Genomic DNA, 22,629 nt, shown 5'->3' on the forward strand with positions numbered 1-22,629 from the left:
TATGTGTCAGACTTCTCAATGCGATGCTAGTTGCTGTTAGCCTTTAATCCCCCTCCTTCTGCAAGCAACGGAAACAGCACTGTTTAAAATTCTGCATTATGAAGTTATAGCTGCCCTCTAAACGCATTTTCATACATTTAAAAACAATACAAACGTCACAGCAATACTGCCTCCAAGCCACAATTTCGTCTTTGTCACTATGTGAAATAGAGCTGTAATCAGCATCGGGAAGGTAGCCTTGACCTGAACATGATTTAGTACTGAACTGGAAATGAATCATAGAATCATAGAGTTGGAAGAGACCACAAGGGCCATCCAGTCCAACCCCCTGCCAAGCAGGAAACACCATCAAAGCATTCCTGACAGATGGCTGTCAAGCCTCTGCTTAAAGACCTCCAAAGAAGGAGACTCCACCACACTCCTTGGCAGCAAGTTCCACTGTCGAACAGCTCTTACTGTCAGGAAGTTCTTCCTAATGTTTAGGTGGAATCTTCTTTCTTGTACGTAGCTTGAATCCATTGCTCTGTGTCCGCTTCTCTGGAGCAGCAGAAAACAACCTTTCACCCTCTTCTATATGATATCATTGTATATATTTGGACATGGCTAAATGCACGGAGGGGTACCGCACATGCAAACACATGAATAGGAAAAGAAGTTGCATGGTCCAAAGAAGTATTGGTCTTCTGATCCAAGGGATGATCCTGTGACTCCTTGTACTCTGCCGAGGAGTACTTAAACTGAAGCGTACTTAACCTGAAGTGAACTTTCCCATTGGAAGTAATGGAAAGTGGATTAATCCGTTCCAGACAGGTCCGCGGAGTACTCAACCTGAAGCGTACTTAACCCAAAGTATGAGTGTAATTGGTTCTGTAAGTCCGTACTTAACCTGAAGCGTACTTAACCTGAAGCGAACTTTCCCATTGAAAGTAATGGAAAGTGGATTAATCTGTTCCAGACGGGTCCGCGGAGTACTTGAACTGAAAGTACTCAAACCGAAGCGTACTTAAACCGAGGTATGACTGTAATCATATTAGAATCATATTAGTTCTGATTTGGTGCTAAAGGAATCACTGCATAGATCTTTCCACTGCAAACGCTCTTAATTCATTACTGGTACTGGATACTAAAACCAACTGGGTTACCAATAAAAGATCCAACAGTTGCTTCAACTATACCCATGGAAATGTTTAAAAGAGGCAGTGGGTATAATCCAATAAGTATTTGGCTTATAATTTCCGCTGTAGCAATGACCCTCAAATGCAGCAGCATCCTTCTTTTCCTACACACTGGAAGGCATCATATGTTAGCCGGGTTCGGAATAGCAACTCCATTCATTTAAGTGGAAATAAAGGAACAAACTCATGTTTCTTTCATTTGACTTTTGTATCCCACCTGGCATGTTTACCATCTCCAACACTAGATTGTCCCTTTGTGGCATTTGGCATGTCTTAAATAAATCTTGAATAGGTATAGCCATTGATTTCCTCATTTTGACTTTATACTGCTTTTCCTTTGTATTTACAACAATCTTTATGCTTTGCTTATCTGTCATTCCCTGACTGATGCAGTGCTTCAGGTAAGTAATTTTAGACTCTGAACTTCATGGTCCTGGCGACTTCATGGTCTTATGGGACACTCTCTGTGTTAGAAAGCTGTGTGTATTACTTCATATTCTTCAAAACATGGCAGGCCACCCTGGTTGCATCTGGGGGTGCTACTGCTCATCCTGCAAAGTGAGGTTCTGGACTTCTGCTCCCAAATCCTTCCCTAACAGCACCACTGCTTTGATGTGCTCCGAAAAACTGGTGGTGATCAGAGTGATGGTTCTCCTAATTCTAATTCACCATGTTGTTGTTGTTTTAACCAAACCAGCATTGCAATGGACATTGACCCTGAAAGAGTTTTTGCTCCATTTCCACCATGTTTTTAATCAACTGCTTGAGCTGTATCCAACCACACTGCCCAGCTGACAATAAGGTTTTCACCAGCAGAATGGGAAAGGAAGCAATTTTCAGCAATTCTTGTTGCGCTCCACTTTTTCTGACATCTGTTCTGAAACAGATTTAGGGTATGGGGAGATTGCAAGGGGAAGGAAGATTCATTGAAAATTGCTCCCTTCCCTGCTCTTCTGAAGGGAGCCTTACCAGCTGAGGGACATCATTGGCTGCCACACCTTATTTCTTCATTTTCTCCATTACATTTCAGATTTGGAATATCTGTTTCTTGTTATTTTTGAAAGACACTGTCTCACTGACACTGGAATTTCTGACCCTTAGCCCAAGGTTAAAAGAGCATAATTAAAAGTACTGGAAGTCTGCAGGTGAAATTGTATGGTGTGAGATGCAGTTTTTCAAGGTAGCCTAGAGAAGAAAGACACCAAGCTTGCGTCTCAAACTCTTTTCTTTTTATTGTACCATAACTTTTAAATCTGGCGCCCCAAAGCATTATCAAAAGGGACCCCTTGGCAACAAAGAAACAGGCTTTTGTAAACTGATATTAGTGAGGACTGGAAGGAAACCATCACTGGCCCAGGTATACACTACTGTTTTTGTACTTCTCTCCCCTACAGCCCCTTAACAGAAGAAAATGCAACTTACCATTGCAGCAGTGAATGGAATATTATCAATGAGGGATGATGCCAGGGCAGAGACCCAGAGTACTAAAATGATGGCAACTGTCAAGCGTTGGTCTTCAGGCACCACCTGGTATTTAGAAAGAAAGAAAGAAAGAAAGAAAGAAAGAAAGAAAGAAAGAAAGAAAGAAAGAAAGAAAGAAAGAAAGAAATTTAGAGTCCCCTTTGCCCTGAAAGCTATTATTTTGTGACCCAAATTGCCACACTGGTTTCTCTTTTTTAACTAAAGCCAAAATTGTGCAGATTTCCCACATAAATCAACCCCAATGCTTTAAAACAGATGTGACCTGCAAGTGCATAAAAAAGTAAAAACAGTGCAATAATTGTCTGACTAAACTGCCTCCTCTGGAGAAAGGGGGAAATTCCAGTTTGTAAATGGAGATTTTTCTTATTCTTCTATTGCCAGGGGTAGTGACTTAGATTTAAAGGGCTCAAGGAAGGACTTTGAATTCAAGTGACATCTTCCAGTCCCTTCAACTGCACTAGGAAGTTCCTGGTGGACCCAGACAACCCCTGTTGATTATCAAGGCTGGTCTCCGAAGCCCCAACAGGCAGGCAGTGCTGGATGTGTTGAGCTCTCTTCAAGCACCAACAATCCCAGGCATCCCCAGGGCCTCCAGATGTTTTGGAACTACAATTCCCAACATCCCTGACCACTGGTCCTGTTAGCTAGGGATGATGGGAGTTGTAGTCCCAAAACATCTGGAGGGCCGAGTTTGGGGGTGCTTGAACAATCCACTCATTATCAGTGCTTGCACAGAGCCCTGCACTGCACTTTGAAGACCCAACAATCAGCTGATAGTTAGGCCTTCAAAGCACCTTAACAAGGGGAGTTGCAGGTGCCACCGCAACTTTAACAGCCCCACATCTGAAGGCAGTTGGGTAAGGTGTGGCCATAATGGCCTCGTGGGCCATACAGGGAGACATAGCAGGCCTAATGAAGCCTGTAGGTGTGAAGTTCTCCACCTCTGATCAAGGTCTTAACAGCTCTCTCTAAGTGACTCTACAGTCAATGTGAGCTCCTGTTTCAGGGAAGGGGGAGCAGCCCCAAGTCTTCCACTTTGCTATTGTGCAGACATTTCCTTCTGGGTTCCATCTACAGCACCAACAAGATGGAGAGGAAAAGGTCTGTTAAGGTTGATGCTTCTCCTTGCTCTCTCACTCTCTCTTGAAGAGGGCAGGGTATCGGATAGCAAAGCAAGGAGCAGAAGGGACGTATTTGGGTTTTCAGAGGACAGGTGTCCTCCGAGTTGTGGCACAGGATGCATTGGATTCCCAACAGTGCAGACTCCTGACATTGGCTCTCTGCACAATTGCACTGATACTCTCCTAGTGCTAAATACCACTAATGTCATCTGTGATGGGAAACAGTCTGTATCTCTTTGTAATGAGCTTGCTTTATTGAACACATTACAATCACATATCCAAAAGGGGGGAATCCATTATTTCACTGCTGAAGGTGTTCATAATTTTGTTGCATCCAGGGTCAGATGGGAGAAATGTAACACATAAAAGAGCCCAAGGCATACTCTTTGTATCCCTGACATCAGAATGCACACTGTAGTTTAATAATACAATACTTTGTATATATGCAACAAAGAAGTTTCTCCATTTCTGCATGGCAAGATGTTATTATAAATGGTACCTTTATTAATAAAGCTGTCTGTTCTCCAATGTATTCTATTAAATGAAGGTGAGCCAAAGCCTAGATGCGGGGAGGAAAAATCAACATTTATTTAATGCACACTTTAAATGTTTATATAAAATAGCCCTTAGTACAGAGTTGGAAAGACCGTTTTGGTGGCTCACTCCTCCCTTCAAAACAGATCTACCAATAAGCAAGGAAATATTTGATCCACTAACTTTTATTACAATTCTTACCAAGAGAAGTTGGTTCAATTAAACTTCCATCGAACAAACTTCTCATGGTAAGAATTATACTAAAAGTTGGTTACTTAATTATTAACTATCAATTATTAATATAATTATTAAAGCTATAACTTTGCCTATTTTGTCCCTCACAAAATAACTGTGACAGTCCACATTTACCTTGTCCCTTAACTGAGCCAGAAAGCAACCAATAAGCTTTTCAGTTTAGCCAAAATAGGGTCCTATTCTGGCCACCTTAAGAGGAATCCATGAGGCACTATGCCACACATTATAGGCACTGACCTTCAATTGCACTCAACCAGTAGCAGTTGGCAGGTGCTGGCAGTAGGCAAATGTTACGGGTAACTGACTCAGGTTCTGCAGGACCATGGAGAGCTCCCCAGAGAGTCTTAAAGTTATGGGTAAAAAGGAACTGCGAGATAAGTGTGAGAAATAAAGCCAAATGATGGGAGGGAGGGAAGTCACAGCTTGGCAGAGCCAAATGAACTGAGATGGGTGAATATAAGATGAATTGTATAAAAAATGTTTTTTGTTTGGTTTGTTTATTTGGAAAAAGTTAATAAAAAATTATTATAAAAAGAGAGAGAGTCTGAAAGTTATGGGGTTCTCCTCTTAGCTTCAGAGCCAGTTATCTCGTCAACAACTTCGGAGAAGATTTCAGAGTTCAGGCTCAGTTTCCAGATCCAGTAAACAGAAAGGCCATAGAACCTTCAGGACAAATAGCCCCGGCTTGGGGTCATCAGGACTTGAAGTTTCACTAACAAAAGGATGGGGGCTTGGTCATATTAAATCAAGTTAAATGTGCACTTAAGAGCCCCTGAATAATGGGGGGGCTCCTGCCTTTCTTTTGTTTTCATCTCTTTGGGCAGGTCCACCTCAGTGTGGGCAAAAATTCACAACAAGAACTTGGAAGCTGCATCTATGATTATGTGATGAAGTTGTCGATTTGGCATAACCCAGGAAGGTAGAAACTTCAGAACAGCAAAAAAACAAATTGTTACCTACATTGCTATATATCAGCCTAAAATGTAGCATAACTAGCAGAGTTGACGAGATTAGTACTCCTAGCAGAAAATACACTGGTTTGTACTTGTTGCTCTGGAAACCACATTTAATCAAAAGGCAATAACGCAGACATTTTATTCCCATTTGAAGCAATGCTTCAAAGTTTAAAAATCACATCTCTTCTTCTAGGAACACTGTTTGAAATTTAATCACTGGGGAGTCGCGTAGAGTTCCACCTTTGAAAATAACCCAGGCAGTCCCACCTGACCAAATCCCATTCATGTACCAGGAAGAACCATCAGCAGATCTGTATTCCTACCCAAGGACTCTGGGAGATTATATTCTTTCTTATTTTATTTTTTATTAGTTGGCTTTTAGGGGGCTTTTCCCCATTTCTTGTTAATATAGTTTGGTGTGAGGGTTCCCACTCCTTGCTAAAACTAATAAGAGCATGGATTTCCAGGATAGAGATCGTTATAATGTCTTCATGTGGTCTGTAGTTTTTAGGAGATACTCCTAAAGATGACCTGCATTCTCTACATAGCCCTTTCTGTTCCAGTATTTTTGTTATGCACAAGTGGTTTCAGGCATCATAGTTGTTTCAAGTAATCCCAGTTGTGTAGCTCAGCAGTTGTGCCAAAGCTTTTACATCTGTAAAGGTAGCTAGTGGTCTGTAGCAAAAAAAAAAAAAGAATATACCGGTAACTAGTTACTTTTTTGGAATTAGTATTTGAAATGCAGACCCTCACAAATCTCAAATATCATCCTCTTCTAAACAAAAGAACTTTCCGCATCCCTCAAGACAGCTCCATCAACTTGAAACGTTCTATTACTGACTCTTCTTTCATCCTCAGTCAGAATGTTCTTTACCATTTTTTGATATCTCAGGCACCCAAACAATGGTGTTTTGAATGTTTGTTTGTTTGTTTGTTAAGGGGGTCGTCCATTTTGAATACACTGCTGTGAATCTGCTGCAATAACATGCACCCAGTGTTTTCAGGCAGCCCTGTATCGGGAAGTTTTTAATGCTTGATGTTTTCATGATGTTTTTGGATATGCTGTAAGCCACTCAGAGTAGCTAAGGAAACTCAGCCAGATGGGTGGGGTATCATCATCATCATCAAGTATTCAATGGGAATTAACATGTATGCTCTTTCCAGCTGTTGCCTATGTTGGAAATAACAGCGGAATCATGCTTTAGACTTTATATGGCAGACTGGGTTCACAGGTGTTTCTATGACACATGTCCACCAAGTCTATGGTGATATGCATCTCCTGCTTATAGAATCATGGCTACAGGTTTACTGCAGCAAATACAGGTGGAACAGTAGCACACCCAAGCCACCACCTAAATGTGAATCAGAAAGTGCATTCTCCTCAAGTTTCCAAGGCACAGTACACATTCAACTGTCTGCTTGTTTCAAGCATTAACTGCTCTAGTGGGTAAACCAAAAGCACATAAAATAAAGAGCAAACATCATGTTTGCAGTGTCATAAAAGACAGGAGGAGTATATAGTACAGATGCCTCTGACAGAACCACCAAAATAACCTTAATTCCCAGTAGCTCAAACCTGTTGAACTTCCTTTCTCTGTTTCACTGTTAAGTCAAGGGCTGAATACTCAGTGAGGAATGGCACTGAAAACACCACCATAAGTCACAACTGAGCGCCATAAGCGTCAGACCTATAGAGAATGTCTGCCAAAAAAAAATCAGCTAAAAGCCATTAGTGTGGCTTAGCTGGTAATATAGACTCTCAAGGTTCCATCTTCAAAATTCCTAGATAAAAATTAGGGTTGAAGGTCATATCCAGATTCAAAGATGATTCAAGAACAATGGAGGAAAGCACTCTAAATTGGCTTTCTCATGCTGTCACCCCTGCAAGAATAAGATGCAGTAGCATCTCTCTAGTCTTTTATCTTTGGGTAGGGTGGGGTGCAACTGAATTTGTTTTTATATCTCTCTCTCTTACTTGTCAATTTTAGGTTGTTTTATACTTGTTTTTATACTAGTTTTTCAAGTTCATTTTTGTAAGTCACTTTGAATTTCATTTCAAAACATGGATTGGGTCCTGAATAATATTTCTGGGGGAAGCACACAGCCCTAATATACTCCACCTGCTGGAGTTGTATACAGTTACAGGTAGGTAGCCGTGTTGGTCTGAGTCGAAGCAAAATAAAAAAATTCCTTCAGTAGCACCTTAAAGACCAACTAAGTTTATATTTTGGTATGAGCTTTCGTGTGCATGCACACTTCTTCAGATACACTAGAAACAGAAGTGTCAGACCCTATATATATACAGAGGGTGGTGGGGGTGGGTGGGAATGGGAGATGGGCTGATGGGAGTGGTAAACCTGTAGATGGGTGTTAATGGCTGCTGATGGCTGCAATTAGTCCTGGGCTGAGGTGCTAAAGAAAGCTTGATCATGCATAATGAGATAAGAATCCGATATCTCTATTCATCCCAGATGCTTCCATGGTTTTAAGCTTGGTAATGATTTCCAATTCAGCAACTTCCCTTTCCAGTCTGTTCCTGAAATTTCTCTGTAATAAAACAGCTGCTTTGAGATCTTGTATAGAATGTCCTGGGAGATTGAAGTGTTCTCCTACTGGTTTTTCAGTCTTATGGTTCCTGATGTCAGATTTATGTCCATTTATCCTTTGGCGTAGGGTTTGGCCTGTTTGTCCAATATAGAGAGCTGAAGGGCACCGTTGGCATTTGATGGCATACACAATGTTAGAAGATGAGCAATTAAATAGTCCTGAGATGGTATGTTGGATGTTGTTGGGGCCAGTAATGATTGTTGGAGTTGTATAGACACACATACTGATTCCGTCTCCTTGAACCAACTTATTTCTCAAGGATAGAACTAGACACTGCAAGGAAAATACTGAATTCGTAGCCCTGTGCTGCTCTCCTAACACCAGTCTAGGTAATCAATGACTCTTAAAGGTGAGAATCAGCAGAGTGGTTAACTGCTCCCCCTGAAAAATGCTTCACCCTTGCTGGTTTTAATTAATTTTTTTCTCATTGGAGACATAGGAATGGAACACTGGCAAGCACAGGAAAAGTTTCTATTTCTACTAAACATCTATAGCCAATGTCCTGCATTGTCTCTGAGCTCTGTTTCGCAAGCTGGCTATATGATTGTGCAAATAATATTTCCTGAAACTGGTAAATCTACTGTGAAGAAATTGCTCTTTCAAGCCTGAACAGACATTATCCTGCAGTCTAACTTAGGTTGATGACACTAAAGGGTATAGACTCCTTTTAAGGGTCACCATCCTTTTATCAGGAGACAGTGATATGCTGCAAACTCCTTTATGCCGCAACTGGATGTGTGGTCTTCAGAACGACATATGCAGCTGTGGCCAATTGAGACTTCTCTAGTCACTTCAGTGGAGATGACAGTTCCACATGCACAACGAGGAATCTCTGTTTCTGTTTCAACAAGGAATCTTGCATATGTTTTGTGTGTACATCAGAGCTACTACACTTGCTAAGGTCTCACGAACACACACACACACACACGAGGTATGCACTGAGCACAGTTCTATTCAGGCCCCGTTTCAGCATTTGGGGAAACAAAATGGTCCCTTGGTCCATGCATCCATACAGTAGAAACATGAGTGAACATGATACGTAGGCCATGGATAACAAACAGTTGAGGTCACTTGGAAAAGATGTAGCCTCTGTCTCAGTTCTGTCCTATCTATCCTCCTCTACTTTCTCCATGAAAACAGTGCACTGTGGTTAAGCAAACGTGTTGCAGTAAAGCACATGCTGGCACTCAGTGACAAAGATTCTGGCATTTGTACAATGTGCCCCTCCATACACCTTCCTCCCTTCCTGAAAGGTATTTACAACATGATTTCTCTTTTTCTCTCGGGTTCTTAAAACCCAGATACTATGGCACCAAGAAAGAAAACAAAGATAAATATGCAGGTGAAGGCTTCCTTTTTTCTCAGTGGCTTCCACCGAATTCAAAGTCAATGGGATGCAATCTGGCACACAGGTGGCAGAGGGAGGTAACCTATCCCAGACACTTGATTTACCAGAAGCAAAGAAAGCCTTAGCCCTACCTTAGTGGATCCCTGACTAGGGGTGGAGGAAGGGGGTGCAGTGGGGGGGTGCCCCGGGTGTCACCACTGAGGGGGGTGACAAAATGGTGGGGGGGGCACTCACCGCAGGGCCTGCAGCTTGCCTGAGCCATGTGCCTCTCCTAGGAGTGGCGCGGTGGCTTGAGCACCCGCAGGCTCCGCGCTGCCCCAAACGGTCCGCCCACCGCCTCCCCCTCAGCTATAGGGCAGCTGAGTGGGAGGAGGCAGGCAGACTCCTCGGAGGCCCTGAGGAGTGTCCCGCCCTGACCCATGGAAGGCTGCCCCCACCCCTGTGGGCGGCTGGCCCTGCCCCTGGGCACAGGGCACGCATGCCACCCCAGGCTCCCAATCAGCTTGCTCTGCCACTGTCCCTGACTGCACCCATTTACTCTCTACAGTATAAATAAATGGCTGGTATTTCACTTCTGATGAAGAATGAGGCACCGGTGCATAGCAATCTGCAATATACAAACCCTCTGCCCACACATGTTCCACTTGTGATAACAATCAGCATTTAAGTAGCATATACAATGGAATCTAGAAACTCATGTTAACAAAAGAGACCTGTAGCATTCATGTCTCTGTCATTTCAAAGCAATGGATTAATGAGAAGCAGCAAAAGCAAAGCCTTGGCCTTGCTTTACCATGTCACTGACTTCATCCGGTTACTTTCTGCAATGCAAATGAATGGTTGCCATTCCCTTCTAAGGAATAGTAATGGTAACATTGTGAGGGTGGTCAAAGCTTTCTTTTTCACTCCTGGGCTAAAGGGTAACAGTAAAGGCTACACTGACTGGGACCCAATGGATGGGTACACAAGACTTCCTTCCACACATATTCCACTTGTCATAGTAATAGGCACTGAAGTTGCATATACAATGAAATCTAGAATCTCATCTTAACCAGAGTGCTGCAGCATACACGCCTCTTCAATTTCAAAGGAACGGCCTATTGCAATCTCCTCTCCTGTGTGAGTGTGCAAAGATTTCCTCTGTTATTCTACCATCTACTTCAAGGCATCAAAACTTACAGGGATTTTATTTTATTTTATTTGTAACTCTTCTTCTTACCTCCATTAAAACAAACAGTGCTGCAAAGAAAAGGAGTGTTGCCCATTCCACTCTACTCAGAATCATCTCAAAATCCTGAATGTTGGCTAACACGAGAAGCCATATTGCTCCCAGCATAGCAATCCACCCTGCATAAAAGGAGGGGAGAAACAGCATGAATACAGCCTTATTGACTTTCAAGCATTTACCTGAATTTCTTCAAGAGGCAATTCTTAATTTTATTTGTGGGTGTATTAAAGCATGTTTATGTTGTGCAGTAGCACATACTCAGAAGCAGTTTGCTACAATTGTTTTGGTTAATTGTCAGGGCTCTTTCACATCTAGCAATAATTCAACAAATGGAACTTCTCCCATCTCTGCATCTCCATACTAATCCTGTTGAATAGCTGCCTATTGGAGGCAAGGGAACCAGGAAACTGGCAGCAACCTTAAACTTGTCCTACTCTTGTATTTAACCCGATATCCAATGTCTCTGGCTGTGAACCAAAACCGAACACCTATGAGGGCTGCACTTGAATAAAGAGGCTCATATTTGACCATAACTATGATTCTCCAGCTGGCAGAGCCAATAGATTGACTTGGTGTATTCTGCATCTACAAAGAAGGCACAGGGATGCATTCCACAGTGTCAGTCAACAGTAAGACTTCCATCAACAGAACAGAGGACCAGAAGCTGTTGTCAGTAATTCCTCCTCCCACCTCCAGCCTCCTATGCTCCCCTAAATTTGTTCTGGAGACCCTCCAGTACAGATATATAGGGGTGGAGCTACAGGTGGGAAGGGGGTTGAATGAAAATGGCTTCCCTCCCCAATTCACAGGCGGAAGCCTTACCATCCGCTAAGCAACACCGTTTGATCCAATCCCTTATCTTTCATAAAAGGTTTGGTTCACAAATATAGTTTCCAGCTGTGCTGAAGCCCCTGGAGGAAGCTCTACAATAAGACAGCTGTCTTTAATATACAGCACTAACTTCATTTGATAATTGCAAGTTTACACCCAGCTGGATATAAAAGCGAAAGGCAATATATATACATCGCACAATTTGCGTTGCCCATTTAAAACTGTGCTGTCTTCGGTTTCTGGGGGAAACACAACATTTCCTTATCATAAATATCCCATCCTGAGGAGAGTAAGGGGTTGCATTCATAGTCCTTTGGGATTCCTCCCACACAGACCAGTTACCAAGCGGATTCCACCACATGCTGGAAAACATTGTGGTAGTGCATGGCACTCTGTGGCTGTTGCCAGTATTCATTTTTATGGAACTGGTATATATAAGTTTCAGTGACAGTTTCCAATGAGTGTCAAGAAAAGAGGAATTCTAGCAACATTTATTATGTTGTGCTTTATGTGAAATTCTAAAATACCTCCTCCACAGGGAGTTTCCATATACTGTGCAGTCTCAGAGGAAATAAATAGGTAACAGAAATAGCAAGCGTGCTTTTGAGACTTTTGTATTTTTAATATGTTGTGGTTTTCTTACCCAGAAAAAAAAAATAAGGTTTCTGAAGATATCAATGTCAACACTGAATTTATGAAGGAAAATGTCTAAACAAGGACTGTGCAAGCAAAGAACATCAAAATTCAAATAAAGGGTAAACAAAAGATTGTGGGAACAGCTGCAGTCTTTCAAGATGACTAATAATGAAAGCCTGCCTCCTTTAATATGGTGACTCTTGGTTGGCTCATATGAAAAGCTCCGGAGGGGGGGGGGGTCTGAAATAGTTAGAAAGCTTTACAACTTTAAATGAATTATTTTTTGTGGAAAATATCAAATATGCGCTCATGGTGCCACCTGTTAAAATCCTAAATGTACTTCATATACCACTAAGCACACATAGCCGGATAATAATGAGATTATTAGGAGGGATAATCTGAATGCAAAAAAAAAATAGTGCAACTGGTCACTTGGGGCAGCGATATTTTACAAGTGCCAGTGAATTGGTATTCAAATGAAGAGATGCACTCCAGAATCCTCTGCGATGTCACAGAGCAGGCATCCCCACACTCTGCCCTCCAGCTGTTTTGGGACTACAACTCTCATCATCCCTAGCTAACAGACTCCTATGATGCAAGTAATGGGCCCCGCCTGCTAGCCTGCTCCCTAAAATATCACTGGTTTGCTCATTCCTATATATAGGGTGCCTACATTCTGCATGGACTGGTTGCATGGCAACATGTGCAAATGTCTTCCGATCATAGCTGCCAAGTTTTCCCTTTTCTCGCGAGGAAGCCTATTCAGCATAAGGGAAAATCCCTTTAAAAAAGGGATAACTTGGCAGCTATGCTTCCGATACCTATTAGGTCCATAAATTACCATATAGCATACATTCAACACAAAAAGCAGTGACAATTTGTCGTTGACAAAGGACAGCTGGACATATAAAGGGCCCCATTACCTTCAGTAGCTTACGGCCTCATCAAACCTAAATCTGGCCCTGCACACAGACCACACCACACCACCTGCTCTTACAACGGGGCACAAACTCACTGCCTGCTTTATATGTGACTAGGGTAGACTCCCACTCACAGAAGACGCAGAGCCATCTTTGGTGAGATGGGACCCAGCATCTTCAGTGCACACTCTCTTTGATGGATCAGCTTCTCAGGCAGATGCATGGAAGTAAACTACCCATCCTAGTGATTACTGACAACGACTAGAGCTAATTTATGACTGTCTCTTTCTGTCCAGAATATTAGCCCATGATTCCCAATAACAAATATGGGTGCATTGCTTATAAAATATTTGGGCCTTCATACATTTCTTTAAACTGCCCTTTTAATGATGCCAGAAACTTTCTGTTTGAACCAAGCATGCCTGCATCTTCAGAAACCACTGCAGTTTTAAACACAAATGTTCTGTCCAAGGTGATTTTTTTAAAAAAAGATGCTTAGGTAATGGATCGATAATAAAAAGGAGGATTGTGCCAGCCTGCATGCTGCTCCCCCCCCCCTCCAAAATGTTTGGCAAGTGGTTTGAAATAAATTATTTAAAGTTGGGGAAGTTACTATAGGGGAAATCTTCATCAAATATTCTGTAAAAGCCTGTAGCAATTCTGCCTGTTTGACATGGGTTAAAGAAGGTTAGAGCTTTTTGCCAAAGAGGAAAAAAATCCCCCAGGTTCTTTCAGTATTCATATCCTATTTCCATATACAGCATTATGTAAAAAGTGATATAGACTCTTTAATCTTTTACAGAGTATAAGGCTTTCTTCCATGCTATCCAGGGGTATAATAATAGTCATCACCTCCAGCAGAAGCACATCTATAGGCTTTGTCTGTGAAATAACTTTTCACAAGGCACTAAACTCTCAATGGTATGTGAATTAATTGCTGCGAATACTCCTTCCGGAATCATCCTTCTTGCTCATGCCTCTCCATGGAACTTGGGGCCAATTAGAGGGCTGGTCACAAACTTATTTAGTAAATATATTTAGACTGGTTTTCAGAGGCGCCAGTGAGGTGTAGAACACAGTGTAATGATAGTTAACCCTGCTCCATCGTGACTGCGATTTTTGCCTCATTGTGCTTACAATAATGAGCACTTCACTGTAAATGGTAATTGCTTCTGCCTGCGAGCACAGTGATAGCATTAAGTGCACCGGGCTTTAATATGGTTCTAAAACTCATATTGGTACACAGCAGATCTTTTGAGCAAACTCATGAGAGTTCCAGGAAGAACAAAAACTTAGGGCAGAACTACTCGTTACAAGAAGCAGAGGCCTGTCACTGTAAACAGCCTCACAATGAGTTCTCTCCTTCACATCTGTAATGTGCATCTGATGGACTTCATGTCCTGGCATCATTAACTGAGCTTTTCCTCAGCCCCACCATTGCCCACCACGTTGTGGGAATGCTTCGAGTCAGCAGGATACAAGGTTAAGTGACTGCTGGACTAGATGTTCCAAGGAGAGCATGATTTCCCCTTACATTTGCCCTGTGATACAGACCAAGGTCCTGATTTGTGTGTCATTTGTGTGATGTGGGAGTCACTGTTCTATAGCTTCTTTCCTTGCTATACTCTGGTCAAGTCTAAATGGAAACAATCAGATGGGTTGGCCAGCTGCCACAATTAGTCCCCATGCCGCCATTGATCACCCAAAGATTCTGTAGGCCTCAGCACAGTAAACTAATGATCTGGAAATGCCCAGTGTTGCATTTGCATCCTTCGTTTGCCAGCACTCACACAAGCACACAGAGATAGGCCGAAGTCTCAAAATCATTCATATGGCCGGGCAGTTACTTTGTGCCTCACTCGAGCAACATTTTCCCCTGAATGAAAACAAATCCTGTTTTCATGGCATGTGATAAGAGAAAGCTGTTCTTTTGAGCACTGGGGAATTTCTTTGTTTACTTTCTAAAATCAATTATTTCACGTAATTTCATTTTTACAGTCTCAACACTTCTCAATCAACTTATCGCATGAAAAAGGTAATGAGAAAACCAGTTATAATGTTGAACATAAAAGATTAAAAAGCAAAAAGAGAGAGAGAAGAAAATCTACCTCAACAGATGGTCTAGTAGGTCTGTTCCCATTTCACCAGTATGGTGTCTTTTTCTTATTTTATTTTTATACATAGATGATCTTGTTCTTCAAAAATTCTTGCTAGGGAATTTTGTTGTTGTTGTTGACTGGGGAGGAGAGGGGTAAAACTCCCCTTTCTATGTGCTGTGCTCCCAATGAAAATTGCCTCCCATATATGTTATTAATTTTATATAAAAATAAAACTGAGATGGTTGCCAATGACGCATTTAGTATCATGTCCAGTTTGAGCCTAATTCATCACAGATTGGATTTCTGTACTCAGCTGAGCCTGAGCCTGTTAGAACAAGTGCAAAAAAAATCTGATCCAGGCTGAGTTTGCCATGTGGAGACAGCAGTCACAACACTGGCTCACCCTGTGGCAGTACAACAAAACCTCACATAGCTCAGGGAGTAAGAGGGTAACATGAATGCTCTGGCTCTCGCTCCCACACAACCCCGCCACCTTCCTCTTACACCAGATGGTAATGGCCAGATCAGCTGCCACATTCACTCTACTGTATATTTAGCAATAAGGTTCATCTAGACTTAATGGCTCCCATCCCAGTTTCAGAGAACATAATTCTGCTACACAAAGCTCTAAACCAGAGGCCTGGTTTATATCAAAGAATCAAGGAATTACATGTAACATGCAGGTTCAAATCACAACCTTAATGGTCTTATCGTGTTTGTGTGTGTGCGTGCGCATACACACAATTAAGTCATTAAAGTTGTTTGTTTGAATCTGCCAGAAGACAGAAAATGAGAATGATAGTAATCTTTTTACTCTGCACAGGTGCTTTTAAAAACAGGAAGTTATGATGCTCCCTCATTTCCAGGGAGCCCCGGAGAAAGCAAAAGATTGCTGCCATTTCCATGATCTGTTTCAGTCTTACAATCTAGGCAAGGGAAGCAGATCAGCTCAGCCAGGAAGTTTTTTATTTTTTTATTTTTACGACTGAAGAGCTGAACAGCAGCGGAGCTGTCCAGCAGCACCAACTGGATTATCAAGAGCAGGCACCCCCAAACTGCGGCCCTCCAGATGTTTTGGCCTACAACTCCCATGATCCCTAGCTAACAGGACCAGTGGTCGGGGAAGATGGAAATTGTAGTCCAAAACATCTGGAGGGCCGAAGTTTGGGCATGCCTGATCAAGAGTCAGAAGCCTACAGGGCCAAGGCCAAAACGGAAGGGATGCTCTCCAGAAGGTCATTAGGACTAGAAACCAGGACCTGATTGTAGCACCAGCAGCTTCCAAGTCACAATGGCCAGGTTTCGAAATCAGTCTGGCTGCCACACCATCCTTGTGCCTTAGTGAGATCTTGATTCTCACCAAACTTAAGACAACAACAACAACAACAACAACAACAACAACAACAACAACAACTGCACCCCACCTATCTGGCTGGGTTTCCCCAGCCTCCTTCCAAGAAGGACTCTGAAATAGGATGGATGATGCTGCCAAGTGAACATGCCACCAATCTTCAGCTCAGACTTCGTTTCCATTTGAGGATGGGCCATAGTTCAGCAGTGGAGGATCTGCTTTGCTTATAGAAGGTCCCAGGTTCAGGTTTTATTTAGTGGAAGGCAGTTCCCTATGTTCCTATCTCTACTATTGAGCTGTGAGGGGTAGCAAAACTAGGGAGAAGAGTTTAGTCAGGAGGCATCAGGCGGAAGTCCTGGTCCTCCATTTGATTTTTGTTCTGTTCCTGGCACCATGTGATATGCAGGGGGGTAGGCACCAGTCCTGATTCTTCCATCTTTTTCAGGGAACCTGAAAAAAACTGTATCCTCCTTCTCTATCTTACAAGCAGCTCAATGCAGGTAACAAACAGTATCACAAAATATGAATTCTAGCAAGGAGCTAATTTTAAGCAAGACAAGCACTGCTACAGCTCTCGCTACACCCCATTTTAAAACTTCAGAAGTAATTTCAGTTTGAGTGTATGAGACACCCCAGAGTAATGTAAACATTTTATCACTGCTAGACAGTACTCCAGGCAAGGGTCACACATGGCTACTCAGCTACCAGCCTGTTATGTTCATTCATTTAAGCATGGAAGTCACTGCTAAAGCCAGCAATCCTGCTTGACTACCTAAGCATCAACAAACAGAGAAATAAAGAGGAATTACATGTGCAAATCCTGCCACTTCCTCAGGTGTCATTTGTTTGTGTTTTAAGATGCAATTTCCCTGGCAATTTACATAATGCATTTCAATGTCATTTGTTTAAGGAACTGGAAGTGCTGCCTGAGGGGGTTCTGTTGCTGCCCTTTGCAATTAGGGTGGTTAATTTCTCTGGTGTATTTTTTTCCAGAAATTCTTACATATTATGCAAATTACAAAAAGGAATAACAATAAAACAGGGGGGCTTCTAATCAGAGTGGTACAATGAAATTCTAGTTGAATGCTCTGGCAATAATGCATTTTGCTGAAGAATTGGATGTCAGATTAAGTAAAATAAAGACATATTGCAGTGCTGAAGTCACATATTTAAAATGCAACCCAAATAAGAAAGGTTCCAATGGCAGTTTATAAACACATGCTTATGTACATCAGTGGTAGCCAACATGTTACCTTCAGAATTCACAAAGAGAAAATTCCTGAAGAATTCCTACTTTTCCACCATCATTCATGTCACTCTACCACCTGAATGTCAAGTCCACAATTCTGAGGTTGTCATTTTTTAAGAGTAAACCCTATTTAACACAGTGGGGCTTACTTCTGAGTAAACATGCCTAGAGTTGCATTGCCACTGTCTTCCAGCACAACCCATATGATAGGTTAAAAAAATGCCCTTCTGTTTCCACTGTCAATAAGTTTAGATGTGCACACCCATCTCTTAATTTCTGTACACTACACGATGATTTGCATGTGCAAAACCTCCAGCTCAAACCATCACAGATCAAACACTATAGAAATAACTTCCTTATCACTACAAGTTATATCAGACAAAATACTTTTAAACCGTGAAGACCACACATTTAGTTGTATGCCATCTGAGATGAAGAGATTTCTAATGATGTGTATGAGTTATGGTTCAGACCTAAAATTACACTTCAAATGCCAAAGATAAAATGAGTGTAGGCAGTTTGCAAGCTGGAAGGGATATGTGTTAACATGTCACTTTCAGTAACCCAGCAACAGCCAAATAAAGTGAGAAACTGGAACAATCCATATGATATAGAATCAGTCCGCACAACACAGCAAGCTAAGAGTAGCTTGTCAGACATAACAAGTCATTCACATCCTCCTTATTTTTACAGTCAAAGACAGGCAGAAAACTCGGCAGATTATCAAACCCCAATGGACTGCATTCAGCATGATGGGTGACAAATTGTGCTGACCAGACCTACAAGAGCGGCACCAGAAACAATACTCTCATGTCACTGCGCAGCTGGTTCACACTTAATGCCAGATAGCCATTAATGAATAACCAAAATTGCCCAGAACACCCAGAATGCTGTGAGATATTTGCTGTGAGATATTTTCACAGGGAATACTCAACATGTTAATCAACCATTTGGGAGGGAGATGCACCTTAACTAAGCTATTGTAGCCTCCCATCCAGTTCTCTACTATGTAAACATCCATCAGTACTATATGAGACTTCTATGATGAGCCTACCCAATAGTGACCTTTACATCAGTGGCTTCCATTTTCAAAATACAAAGCTCCATTTTAGGAGACAACCTAACAGGCAAGATCAATGAGGATTTGGGTTCTTCTCTGGTTTGGATTTCAGGGCCGTGACATTTGGCTTTATATTTGAATCAAACATATTTATAAACAGCTGAGATTCAGATTTCCGAGCTAGGAAATGTGAAATTCAGCAACAGAATTAGCCCAACTTAGCATGCAGAAACCAGAAATCTGTATGGATTTCAAAAAGGAATGTCATGAACCTTAGGGTATTTGTCGTCGTCCCCCACCAGCTGTGCTTGTTTAAGAATGTCCAGGGCACCTGCCAAAATAGTGAGAAATAGGCCTTTCTAACAGATCAAACTGCAGAACATGCTTAGACTGTTTCACCCTTGTGCAACAGCACCCAGTGGTTTAACAAGAGCATTGAGCGAGGCAACTCAAAGGCCTACAACATTCTCACAGGCTTGATTACCTACTTGACAGAGCAAAAATGACCATTCTGTTAAAGCAGGGGTAATGAACCGTCTTCAGCCTGAATATCACATTTCCTTCTGGACTATCTGCCAAGGGGCATGTGGCAGCAGTGGGTAGGTTCTACAAACCAAATTGGGTGGAGCAACAAATGTATGTTTTACCTTTATACAGTAGGGTAGTACACTTTCACACAAAAAAACCTTCTATAGTCCTTCCAGGCACAAGCATGAGGTATTATTAGACTTCAATGGCACATTTCAGTCGGCCAGGGAGGGCTCTGGCCTGGGGAGAGGTGTTGCCTAGGGTGAGTTCCAGATATAGAGGCCCTGAGCTCCACATTTGTTGCCTGGCCTGAGATTTCCCACCCATGAACAAAAAAACACAAAAAACCACCCCATAGGTATTTCTAAGTGCACAGAACTTCTTTTGGAGGAAGGCACCAATCCTGAACAAGATTATGATTCTTTTCCAGGCTCCTCCATTTCACTGTTTCCCCAGGCACCCATGTACTTCTCAGGCCATTAAACCACTTCTTCTTAAATTCAAATGATTTGTTGTATTGGCTGCACTAAAAGAAAATAATTGATCAAAGTTTGATTATCCCCCCAGTTCCTGTAAGCAGTAAAAAATTTAACAGTCTGAGCCATGTAAAAGCAAGATAACAAAGGCACTGGGGAGAAAGTTGGTATTAAATGAAGGTCTTTACTCAAAGTGCTTATTGCTATAGATCACAGAATTAGAGGAATACACAGCTAGACAGCATATCAGCATATTTGTTTTCCATTAGTTTCGTATACTTTTGTTACCTAGGATGCTGCTGTATAATCATAATCAGTTCACACATAGGCTGTGTTGTTTCATGGGGCATGATGCCCACAATCTTTTCCATTGGAAAGATTTCAAGGAAAAACGGACCAAAGACTTGTGTCTCCCAATATAATGTTCTTCTCCTAAAAGCAGTGGCAGAAGCTCCCTTGGATCCCTTGTATAGGGAGATGAGTCTAAGCCCATCTACTCATTCTGTGCCATGGCCCTGATCCAAATCCTTCTCCCTAAGCTACTATTAGCTACAGAGAGGAAAACATACAGACAACTATTCAATCCGCTTGTTTTCCACACTTCAGCTAATAGCAGCTTGGAGTTGGCACTGCAGCGTATGGGGAAAGGTTAGGGTCTTCACTCCCCTGCCACTTTTAGAAGACAGAAAGTTACTGGGCAATGCATTCCTCAATCTTCCATGAAGCATCTAGTACATGAAACGCTTTAAACCTTCTAAAATTCTATATAAATTCCTGAAACCCAGTGCTATTGCATGTTAATGTAGAAGTCATACTAATTACTGGGGTTTACATTCAGGTACTGGGGTTTTCATTCAGGGACCCAGGTGGCGCTGTGGGTTAAACTACTGAGCCTAGGGCTTGCTGATCAGAAGGTCGGCAGTTCGAATCCCCACGACGGGGTGAGCTCCCGTTGCTTGGTCCCAGCTCCTGCCAACCAAGCAGTTCGAAAGCACGTCAAAGTGCAAGTAGATAAATAGGAACCGCTACAGCGGGAAGGTAAACGGCGTTTCCGTGTGCTGCTCTGGTTCGCCAGAAGAGGCTTTGTCATGCTGGCCACATGACCTGGAAGCTATACACCGGCTCCCTTGGCCAATAATGCGAGATGAGCACGCAACCCCAGAGTCGGTCCCCTTTACCCTTTACCTTTACATTCAGGTTAAGCATTCATAGAACTGCAGATTCTATTAATTTTCCCAACGCCCCTCTCATTTGGGGGGGGTCTCTTTTAAAGGAGCAACATGGCACTGTTGGGAAGGGGTTTGCATTTCATGAGCAGTCTTCAATTGTATACTTTCTGAGTTCCCAGCAACAAAAGCGGAGGTATCCGGAGGGAAGCCATCATGAGCGCAGAGTTACAAATATGCCATTATTGTTAAAAAAAAATTTGAAATATCTGTACAGGCCTTTAGACTGCATGGTAAAGATGTCTAAGTACCTCTGCAAAAAGCTGCATGAAACACTGTTATGTACTGAGCTGAATCCTAGAACAATAGGATTCAGATTCAGCGGGAGCTACCCAATCCAACTCCAGGTGGAAGTGAATCCGCAACCTGATTGGCCTGCTGGAGCAGCCAATCAGGCGGCTGGCAGAAGTGAATCTGCTACCTGATTGGCCTGTAGGAGCAGCCAATCAGGCTGCAGGCAAAAGTCAATCCACAATATAATTGGCCCACAGGTGTAGCCCTGAAGTAGCCAATCACGCAAGGCCCATTGTGTAAATAATGTATATAAGCAGATGGTTTTGGGAAAAGAGCCATTCGTCTTCTCTTCTCCTCCTTGATGACTATGAGCTGAATAAAGAGCATGAAATTCACTCTTGACTCCGAGTATATTTCACTGGCGACGAAGATGGGATCCTGCTGAGCTGACCGCCACCACGCACTGCACCGCAGCACCGCCACCTGCTGCACCGCTGCATCGCACCGTGCATCCAGGCTTCAGCTCCAGGACCCAAGGAACCCAGAATGGCAACCGACAGCAGCTTCTCGCCATTCAAACCAGCATCAGGAGACTGGGAAGGGTACGCCGCCCGTTTCAACTTCCTCCTGCAAGCGAAAGAAGTCACCAACGATGCCATGAAGAGGGCGACATTCTTCAGCGTCTGTGGAGAGGAGACGTTTGAAATCGCCCGGGCTCTCCTTGCACCTAGAGATGTCGCTACCGTCTCTTACAAAACAATAATGGAACGGCTGAAGGAGCACTTCTCACCACAGCCCTCGGTGGTAGCTTGCCGAAATGCCTTCTACGCAAAGCGGCAAGCCCCGGGGGAAACCATAACTGGGTTTGTGACCTCCCTCCGCCAAGCCGCCCGGTTATGCAACTTCTCAGAATTGGAGAACATGCTTCGTGACCGCCTCGTCGGTGGCCTGAGGGACGAGATGTTGCAACGATGCCTCTACACCAAAAAAGACCTCACGTTCCAGATTGCTCTGGAGGAAGCCCTGGCAACCGAAGCCGCCGAGAGGTCAACGCAAGAGGCACGACCGGCCCCGCCATCCCAACCGAGGGTCTACCACGAAGACCTCACCGACGAATCCGAATCTGACAGGGAGGAAGTACACCGAGTACAGCGGCGCACTCAAGCAGCACACACACCACAGCAGCCTCGACGAGAAGGAGGGAACTGTGCAAGCTGCGGGGAGAACCACGAGAGGAGGACCTGTCGTTTCCGCAACGCAGAGTGCAGGCAGTGCAGAAAATTGGGACACATCGCCCGGGTGTGTCGGGCTCG

At 42.9% G+C, this 22,629-nt stretch overlaps 1 protein-coding gene across 1 annotated transcript in view; it reads right to left on the reverse strand.

The window, feature by feature from the left end:
• The window catches only part of OCA2 (OCA2 melanosomal transmembrane protein), a 158,917-nt gene that overhangs the window by 37,034 nt on the left and 99,254 nt on the right, over positions 1-22,629 (reverse strand). The window contains exons 19-21 of the mRNA XM_035115521.3: positions 10,698-10,825; positions 4,278-4,337; positions 2,598-2,702 (exon numbers count right to left, since the gene is read on the reverse strand). Coding sequence (XP_034971412.1) covers positions 2,598-2,702; positions 4,278-4,337; positions 10,698-10,825 — 293 coding nt within the window. The remainder of the gene's footprint in view (positions 1-2,597; positions 2,703-4,277; positions 4,338-10,697; positions 10,826-22,629) is intronic.

This window comes from Zootoca vivipara, chromosome 4, assembly GCF_965207765.1.
Source record: "Zootoca vivipara chromosome 4, rZooViv2.hap1.1, whole genome shotgun sequence".
NCBI lineage: Eukaryota > Metazoa > Chordata > Lepidosauria > Squamata > Lacertidae > Zootoca > Zootoca vivipara.